We start from the raw sequence: 9,948 nt of genomic DNA, 5'->3' as shown, positions 1-9,948 counted from the left end.
AATATGAAGTCTCCTCCACGCGACACTCGTTATTCCATGTTGGCAGATATATAAGAATGTGTTTTTGTTTTATGTCAAAAACTGGTCAATAACCAATAAACCCAAATGTTTGGTGAAAACATATACTAGCTGCTCCCACCAAAATCATGTTTTCCATGATTTACAACATAAAACTAAACAAGCGCAAGATCTCAAACAAATATTTGCCTTGAAAGATACTTATATATTGAGTGGGTCTAGTTTCACATTAAAAACTAAAAAAAATAATAATTATCTTTCTCTATCATATAAATGGAACAAAGAACATATATTTATGCATATAAGAAAAGCAAGATGCATCGTTTTGTGTCTGAATAGATTAAATGATTTAAAATCAAAGAATACACCTAAATGTAATTATTTTATTTAGGCTATAGCCCATACATGGGCTAAAAACGGAAAACAATCTTAATTTTTCAGATTAAATAAAGTTATTTCACAATCTTAAAGGAAACGTTCCCGAGGCTCTTTTTTTCACCATCATAGATCATAATAGTACGATGGAAAGAGGCGCACAAATAAAAACAAAAATAAATGAGCAATTTTTTTGGGCAACGGTAAGAATCACGCGCAGTAAATACGGTGGAGCGCATACGGACCAATGACACGAGGAATCGCCACTTTATGTACTTTTTCAGCAGGAGCAGACCTAGCTAGTCACGGTTTTTTTTTTTATTCTTCTTATTTCCCTTTTCCACTTCATAAACTCCAACAATTTCTCTCGGACGTTATTGCCCTTGAAAAAGAACAATGAAATCCTTCCTCCTCCTAACACGTGTCAATTCCCAATCTTCTTCGTATAAGCCAGGCCATCTATTATCCAAATTTATCGAAATCATATAATTTTGTGAATAAATATAAAAAATTTCCTACTTAAAAGTTAAAATCATTTGGTTCGATTTAGAATTTTATTAAAATGCCTTGGAATTAAATTCTATGAGATTCCTCACTGTATTTCAGTCTATCTTTTAAGAAAGTTATTGCAAAGCTTTAACATTTATTGGTAGTTTTTCAAAAGTAAATAATAACCTCGATCATGGACTGTAATTTTTTTATTTTTTAATTTAAATAATAAAACAGTCTTTCTATATTTATTTATTTAATAGAATATTTTATTTTAAAATAAATATAAAGTAATTTATTTATTAGGGGTCCTTTTGAAAAAATATAATGATTACATATTGAAATATTAAAAATACTTTACTTTTTTAAACATCCAATCATTTAAAAAATGACTTATATTTTTTCATGGAAGGAGTTGCAATTATAAAAAAAATAATTTGGTGCTAGATTTTTAGTTCAATGTTTAATTGTTTATGAATTATGATGCCATTGTAATTACTACTTGATAATATTTATTATTTTTAAGAGTGTGTGTATATATATAATCGACTTCATTTCCAAAATTAATATTCCCTCCTATATAAAATATAAGTTGAACTTAGCTTTCTTCACAGGGAATTAAATGTATATTAAGTAATTTAATTTGTTAAAAAAAATCCCTTCATTTCTATAGGAATATTTATTGGAGGGAAAAAATGGTTCTATAACTGGAAACAGAATGAGTATAATACTTTTTTGTTTTCACCATTATCTTTTTTAAAAATAGACGGCAAATAAACTAAATCTCTCATTTTAGTTATTATAAATGAAATTAGATTAGGAAAAAATTTTTGTAACCACGTTATTACCAAATGCAATTTATACTTCGCATCAGAAAAAAAATCTGAGAATACGTGAGGGCACTTTTATTTTGAATAGTAGAATGTATTTGACCAAAATAAATTCTTGTAATTTTTTTTTTTTGAGAATTACATACCAGTCTGTTAAAGTAATTCTTCGGTTTTTTTTTTTTTTGAGATAAAATCTTGTAATTCACTTTTGACCCTGTGGGGGTAATTCTGTCCATTCAAGTTATTTAAAACCAAGTAGGGTGGGTCGATAGAGGGAGGAGGGTGCCAAAAAGCCGTGCAGCAAAACTAAACCCTGCCTTTCAAACTAACACATGTTGTCGCACGCTCTCCATCCGCGCGTGAGTTCCCTTCTGCTCTCTCACCTCTCCAAAACGTGAACGACTTGTACAAATTCCTCTCTCTCCCTCTTTGAACCAACTAACAAGGAAGAATTTCCTGTTTGGATTCATGCTCTTTCGGAGCAAATTTCTTAGCTTTGCTCCGCGAAAACCCTTGATTCGTCATCATTCGCTTCAGGTGCTTCCTGCAGATCCCTTTCTCGACTTCGCTTTGCTTTTCTGAAAAATACTCATTCTTTTCGCGTATTTTCGACTCTTTTTCTCCGCAGATTCGTCCATGTTTTTCGTAGCTTTGTTTATATTACTGGTTTGTTTTCTATTATCAAATTATACTTCTTTTCCATTGATAATTTTGTAAAAATCTGAGCTTTTCTTCTCTTTTATTTTCTGTATTGAAATTGTTTATATATGCTTTCAAAAAACTCCCTTGGTTCCCTACTCGTTAATGTGCACAATGCATATAGGAAAAACCACGCATCATGATATTTGCGATTTTATTCTGGTTCTACTTGTCTCTCTATGTTATGTTTGTTGTATGTTTCTGTATATTACGTTGTTTTCCATTTTATAATTTTCTTCTATATAAAAAAGGCATGATTTTCTTCTTCAATTTTTTCTTTTAAGTTCGGAATATTCTGTCCTCTTGTTACACATTTTGCTTAATATTTTTGATTTCGATGAAACATTGTAGGCTGCATAAAGGGAGGAAGTGATTTTTCTTGGGGAGTATCATTTGTTTGAAAGTTTTTATGAATCTGTGATTATAATGTAGTTGGAATAAATCTTTATCAGTTTTTATATCCCACATTGTGCTATTACTTGTCACTCCCTTTGGCCTATTGTATCGAGTTCTTGAAACACATTCTGTATCCGAGTATTTAGATTGCTATGGCATCCGTGAAAAATCTTTACTTCTTTTTCTTTGACGTGGGGAAATTGTGGAGACAATCCAGAACAGATGTTCAGCTTTAACATTGATGATAGTTATTGCTTGATTTTAGGAATCCTAATTTCTATCTCAAGCTAGTAACTCTTAAAATTGGTTAAAAAGTTTCCTTTTCTTTGCTGTATAACCTTTAGAATCCACTAACTGGTTTACTTATTCTATTCCTTGGAAATCAAGCTAGGTTATAACCCATACAAGACACCACATTGATCTACCTGCTTATGACAGACTTTTGATATTATTTCTCTTCTTTTGTCAGAAAAGGGCCATTCAGCTTAGGGTTTAGCTTTTGTGAATGGATTTAGAAGAAAAGTTCCTTGCTAAAGGTATGTTGTTGAGCTCAGTTTCAAGCCTGCACTTTCAATAGTTACAACACTATTTTCCTTTTTATTGTATATGTAATGCCGAGCATTAACTCGATTAATGCATATTTTATTTATCTATTTTTTTGGATTCAGAATATAGTTGAAATTGGACTCTACGGATATGGAAGTATGATCTCAAATTTCTCTGGTCTGCGTATAGCTTGTCCAATAAATATGCAGTATTACTAGTTTTTTGCTGTTGATAAAATTCATTCTAACAATTTTAATACGTGTTGTGCCCTAGTTGCTTTAAAGTTTTGTCCAATTTTGGTTGTACTGCAAAGCATAAGTATTGAAAAGTCTATACTTTACAAGGCCTTTCCCCTAATGTTGGCATTCTTCTCTTGTAGCTCTTGATCTTGATTTTAATGTGATAGATCAAGGACCTAGAGCTTTTTGTTTATATCTTATGTATTTAAGACTTTGGAAATAAGGTGGTCCTTTGGCTGCATGCTAAATTGATGTTTCTTTTGTCTTTTGTTGGTCTGAAAGTTTAACCTGTTTTGGTCCTAATGAAAATAGTGAGATCATGTTTTGAAGCATTTTTATTGTTAAAATACCCTATATGCTTGAAAGTTGAGACCAAATATGTTGTCTCAATATTTCTTTAGAGTCAAAAACGAATGCAATATTGATTAAAATTTCGTGTATGGTATAAGATAATGATAATTACTGACCATATATGATTGATAGCCTGTACTCTGTTATTCTTGCACTTTTGTGAGGTTTTTCAGTTTAGTAGGACTTTTGTGCATGTGGCTGTGGGTAATATTGGATCGCATTCCCTGTTATTCTTCTTTTCTATTTGGAATTATGTCAAATAGTATGAATATCATGAATTATGCTGCATAAGAAACTTCATATTAAAGTGGTTTTTAAAAACAATTCAAGTAGTGGACACAGTCTGTCTACAAAACCTATCTGAGCTATTTATCAATAAAATATTTTTTGAGTTGTGTTACTTATATTTTACTTTCAAATAATATTTCTGTTTCGTTCAGTGTCATGGGCAATCTATTCCTCTTTTGCTTGAAATATTCCTCAATAATATCCCTTTTATTGTTTTGATCTCTTAATATTTAGCATTTTTGTCGTGGATTGATCACTTAATAACATTCCTTTTTTCTAATGTGAAGCACTAATTTATGCTTTTGTTGCGGATTTAGCATAAATCAAATGGATAAAGGAGATATATGGTTTCCCTTTTAAATATAAGTTGTAGATTGTAGATTCTGACTGGCATTATCAATTTACATGGGTTGCTTCTGAACATTGGTGGTTTCAGATGAAAAAATTATTGCTAGGTGAACCGCAATATGTTACATGTTTAGATGAACTTTACGGATATAGCTTGCCATTCTCAATACATTTCTTCACTTCCTTTATCTTTCAATCACCAAAGCATCCAGTGTTTTGAGTTATTGATTTCTTGGTCTCAGTTTCCCAAGTATTCTTCCTCTATTTATCTTTTGGTTGTTTGGATTGCTTTGGAACAGCCTTTTTGCGTGCATGTTTATTTTTGTTGCCTTGTTTATCCCCTCTTCCTGAGGTTTGAATGCTGTCTTTTAATGAGAAAATTTGACCATGGCTGTGTTTTCTGAAGATCGTTTTCCGTAAAATTTTAACCTGTCAAAGATGGTTGACAACTTGTGTATGCCCTTCTTTATGATAACGTATAATTTGCCTGTTTTATGTTAAGCTCTGTGTAATTCAATTGGGGTGTGCTCTGGAGCCTCTTTTGCATTGCCGTTGTTCAACCATGTGTGCCTGTATTCTCGCTGCATTTATTTACATGCAATCCTTTGCAAAAAATGCTTTGTATCATGCAGATGTTTTAGTTTGTGTACTAAATTCTTGTGGATTTCCGCAAGATATTCCTTATAGATGAATGGAGCTGGATTTACCCATTAGATGGATAGATCTATGCCTCTTGATGCATAAATTATGCCAAAGTGGACAAATGACCTCGCTTAGTTAGCTTTTTGGATTTGCAGCTTTCCTATCTCTTATGTCTGTGTATGTGTTTATGATATGAGGCTAACAAAGTCCCACTGACGTTTTTTTAATTGTTTATTTTAGTGTTTTGAAAATCAAGTCAAGCATATAATACTGGTGTTAGAGATAGTGTTTGCCAGGAATGGCAATATAACTAATGCACGGATATTGGAAATCTAAGTTAAACACTGTTGCAGTACCTTTTTTAGTTACCTTGGTCTGCTTGCATTATGAGTAATTTATGGAAAAAGAAATTTTAAATGAGTTCTGCAAATATTACTCTTAGATGCATTTTTGTTTGGTGGGACCTGAACTCAATGAAGTCATTTACCATGCATCGTTGATGTGCGGATAATTTTCAATCTTTGCTACTTCTCTTCAGCCTATCATGTATGCCTGTGAACATGGGTTTTATTATGAACTTTCTATTGTTGCTGCCGAGACTTATTTTCCGTTTGGTTATTGCTGTGCAGTTTCTGGTCTTCAAAGCCTTTCTTCCAGTGTGCAAAGCACGCCGGAGAAAAATGGCCATTCAGATGATGCCTCAAGAAGTCCAGAACTCCTGCAAGAGTTCCTAAAATCTGGTCCGAAAAAGGAACTTCTTCGGACATGCTTTGACAAAGACAAAAAGAATATTTCATCAAAAAGCAGGGTGACTGAAAGTAAGTCAAGTAAGATAATCAAGAAACAGGACTCAAAAAAGGTTTCTAGCGGTAACCAGTCCTCTAAAAAGCAGCATAGAAAGGGAGAAAATCCCACGAGACTCCTGCCAACGCCTGACCAGTCTTCGGATTTTGGGCATACAAACTCCTGGATCTGTAAAAATTCTGCTTGTAGAGCTGTTCTTTCTACAGATGACACATTTTGTAGAAGGTGCTCTTGCTGTATCTGTCACCTTTTTGATGATAACAAGGATCCTAGTCTTTGGTTGGTCTGCACGTCTGAATCTACTAAGGGTGATTCCTGTGGGTTATCTTGCCATATTGAGTGTGCGATTCAACATGAAAAAGTCGGAGTTGTTGATCATGGGCAATTGATGCAACTAGATGGTGGCTATTGTTGTGCAACTTGTGGTAAAGTTACAGGGATACTTGGGTAAGCAATATTCTTTACCTTCTGAGTTGTGCATATATGCTTCCATCTGACCATAAAAAAAAAAAAAAACAGAATGAAAGTAGAGATTTAATGAGTTCTTGAGTAAATTGATTTAAATTGCAGGAACAAACCACTCCTTGGCATGCATTCTAAATTTACCATGAATTTTGAAAGATTTTACCTGTAATATATGCTCCTCTCTCCATCATTTACGCAACTAAGCTTGCAGGTGAAAATCAGGCATGCAACAATTGCAGTTTTCCATCTCTAGGGGCTCTTGTGCATGGAATTGAACTTCACTATGGCCTTGCTGTGTTTTTGTTTGATAATGAAATATGAAATTGGGATACATAAAATATAATGCATTTTACCATTTGTAACTTGTATGCTGGTAACATAATTTTAAGACCTGTCTTGATTATTTTGGTGACTTCTGTTCCATAACGGCAGGTGTTGGAAAAAGCAGCTAAGTATAGCAAAAGATGCTCGACGTGTAGATGTGCTCTGTTATAGAATATATTTGAGCTACAGGCTTCTAGATGGGACTTCGAGGTTTAAAGAACTGCATGAGATTGTGCAAGAGGCGAAGGCTAAACTGGAAACAGAAGTGGGTCCAGTTAATGGTGTTTCTGCCAAGATGGCACGGGGCATTGTCAGCAGACTCTCTATTGCCAGTGATGTGCAGAAATTGTGCTCCCTTGCTGTTGAGAAAGCTGACGAGTGGCTGGCCTCTGTTTCGAATGTAAATCCAGACTCCAGAGGTTAAAACTAATACTTTTTGGTTTCTTTAGTTCATCTTGCTTTTCAATCAAGTTTCATTTCGTTGGTATATGATGGTTTTGTTTAATTACACAGAGGGTTCACTCCCTGCTGCCTGCAAGTTTGTTTTTGAAGAAGTGACAGCTTCTGCGGTCAAAATCATTTTGATTGAAATGTCTAATTCATCTTCCGAGGACATCAAAGGTTTCAAGCTCTGGTATTACAAGAGTGGGGAGGAATTGCACACTAAGGATCCTGTTTGTGTTTTCCCGAAATCTCAGAGGAGGATTCTGATATCAAATCTCCAACCTTGCACAGAATATACATTTCGGATTGTCTCTTACACAGATACATGTGATCGGGGTCATTCTGAGGCCAAATGTTTCACTAAGAGCATTGAAATAATTAGAAAAAATCCTTCTTCGTTAGCTTCTTTGAATCATAATAAAGAGAACCATAAAACTGGAGGCACTTCTTCTGACCCCAAAAGGGAGCCCAATCCTTCAATGGCAGACTCTGGATTTAAGGTTCGAGACCTTGGGAAAGTGCTGCGCCTTGCTTGGGCTCAAGAACAAGGTTGTTTTGAGGGATTTTGCTGTGCTGATGTGAAAAATTGCTGTGGAGGAAGTGAAATGGTTGGGCCAAAATATTCAGAAGAGACATTGCCTAAAGTGTCAAGAGGCCTTGATTTAAATGTTGTCTCAGTTCCTGATTTAAATGAAGAATTAACACCACCTTTTGAGTCTTCTAGGGATGAAGATAACGGTTGCACTTTGCAGCAGGCTATTGGGGCTGATGACGATGCTGCTTCTCACGACATTGAGAAGATTGGCTTAGCAAGATCCCATGGAAGTGGTGACTCACAGACATGGGCCCACAGGCCCACCGGAGAAGTGCCGGCTGTTGACTCTCGTGTGGATGCTGCATGCAGGAAAAGAGTAGCAAGCACAAATGAAGAGACTCATGATTGTGACAGCACTTTGATAAATGGATCTCCTTTACGCATTTCTGAAGGATCTTGTTCCCTGGATGAGAACTTTGAGTATTGCGTGAAAGTGATTCGCTGGCTAGAATGTGAGGGCCACATTAAGCAGGAATTTCGGTTGAAATTGCTAACATGGTTTAGTTTGAGGTCAACAGAGCAAGAACGTAGGGTGGTCAATACCTATATTCAAACTTTGATTGACGACCCAGGTAGTTTGGCTGGACAGCTGGTTGACTCTTTTTCTGATATTATATCTAACAAGAGGCCAAGAAATGGATTCTGTGGTAAGCTTTGGCATTAAATTATGAGCGTAGAATCTTGTTCATTATACAAGATTGCTATTTACCTCCAAGCCTGCCATTTTACAGCCAGAAACCCAGAAGTCTCCCTCTGATTGTTTCTGCCTACGATGTACAGGCATTTTTTTTTTTAAATTAATCACCAGCAAAGTGATTCATTTTAATTGCAGACAGTTTGTCTGGCCAAATGGATATGCATTGATGATTACAGAGACAGCAACTCATTTTTAGTGAGAGGGAGAGCCCCTGGATGTGAAATTTCTGAAGATATTTCACTCTTTCCAAGTTACTGCAATTATTGTCAGCTATGAATTTAGTCATTGAAGATTTTAGCATTTATGTTACTTTCATTTGAAGTCAGATCAAATTATCTCTGATTTTATGCATCCCTGCCATTCTTCTATATACCCCCTCCAAAAAAAAAAAAAATCCTATTCAAAAGAAGATCTGCCTCATCTGCTCCAAAAAATGTTGCTTGTTCCAAGGTTTTAATCTGACTCTGCTCAGGCAAGTGGAGCAGATGATGTAGATCATAGCAAGAGCCCGTGCAAGAGGAGAGTATTAAGCCTTCTCTTTGCCCAACTCCTCAAGTTTCTTACGTGTATGTTTACTTTCATGTTGGAAACCATCAAGATCATGGTTTTAGTAGAAGCAAATAATGTTTTCGTGGCTTCCAAAACCATACAAGCTTTACAGCTCTTATGTTATAGCTCATATGTTTGTGTGAGTTTTGATTGTGAAGTTCTTGCGATTTTGGAGGGTGACAAATAAAGTAGTGTGTATGGGACTCATTTTCTTTCTTGGATTAAAGGTAAAAATATCTTAAAAGTTTTCTGAAAGAAGTATTGGGTATTCTTACCTTTAGAGAGAGCAACGTTGCTTGTGTTAGAAGTGGAATAATTTTGCCCTACATCGTTAAAGGAGCAAATAGATGTTTGCCACGTGTCCCTAGACCCATTTTTAATTCAACATGTCACTGGAGCCATCTAATCCACGATTTGTTGATGATGATGATGATGATTCTTGAAAACACAACGAATGCAGGAGATGTGGGAGAAGTGGTTGTTTGGTGAAGCAGCTGGCAGCGATGAAATGTGACATGGTTTTAGTCTTCGACTTCACTTTCATTGTCATGGCATCACCGATTCAGTGATTCACCTTCACCTCCAACTTGTTGATAATTCCAAGCCACCTCCAAAGCGCACATCCAGTAAGGGCAAGCACACGAAGGTGGAAAGTCGGGCTCGTCATATCTGCATGCTGGCAGCCTGCGCTACTAGAGTGTTTCAGCTGTCCATTGATTAGGGAGCTTGGCCATAACTCCGACTGCAAGACCCTTGAGTGGCTGCTCCAACAAGCAAAACCCGTCGTGATCGTCGCCTATGACCATTCTCACCAATTTTACTTCCCTCAACATCTTGCTCTGTAGCTTC

The 9,948-nt window shown here is 35.5% G+C and overlaps 1 protein-coding gene across 1 annotated transcript; it reads left to right on the top strand.

The window, feature by feature from the left end:
* Nucleotides 1-2,055: 2,055 nt before the first annotated feature.
* On the top strand, nucleotides 2,056-8,901 carry LOC129319363 (VIN3-like protein 1). Its single transcript, XM_054964413.1, has 5 exons — nucleotides 2,056-2,249; nucleotides 3,277-3,343; nucleotides 5,851-6,472; nucleotides 6,923-7,233; nucleotides 7,328-8,901. Exons 2-5 carry the CDS (start codon nucleotides 3,313-3,315, stop codon nucleotides 8,515-8,517), a joined length of 2,154 nt encoding a protein of 717 aa, XP_054820388.1. The 5' UTR covers nucleotides 2,056-2,249; nucleotides 3,277-3,312; the 3' UTR covers nucleotides 8,518-8,901.
* The last annotated feature ends 1,047 nt before the right edge of the window (nucleotides 8,902-9,948 follow it).

The sequence above is a fragment of the Prosopis cineraria genome, unplaced genomic scaffold (assembly GCF_029017545.1).
Source record: "Prosopis cineraria cultivar Desert tree isolate PC_DT_omini unplaced genomic scaffold, ASM2901754v1 PC1, whole genome shotgun sequence".
NCBI classification, from domain to species: domain Eukaryota; kingdom Viridiplantae; phylum Streptophyta; class Magnoliopsida; order Fabales; family Fabaceae; genus Prosopis; species Prosopis cineraria.
The sequence above is the reverse complement of the archived record's forward strand: the minus strand, read 5'-3'. Positions and strand labels throughout refer to the sequence as shown.

Excerpts from the sequence above, each read along its gene's own strand:
- LOC129319363 (XM_054964413.1), top strand. The coding sequence starts at position 3,313 with ATGGATTTAGAAGAAAAGTTCCTTGCTAAAG. Across the intron at positions 3,344-5,850 it reads AGAAAAGTTCCTTGCTAAAG|TTTCTGGTCTTCAAAGCCTT; the intron begins GTATGTTGTTGA and ends ATTGCTGTGCAG. Across the intron at positions 6,473-6,922 it reads AAAGTTACAGGGATACTTGG|GTGTTGGAAAAAGCAGCTAA; the intron begins GTAAGCAATATT and ends CCATAACGGCAG.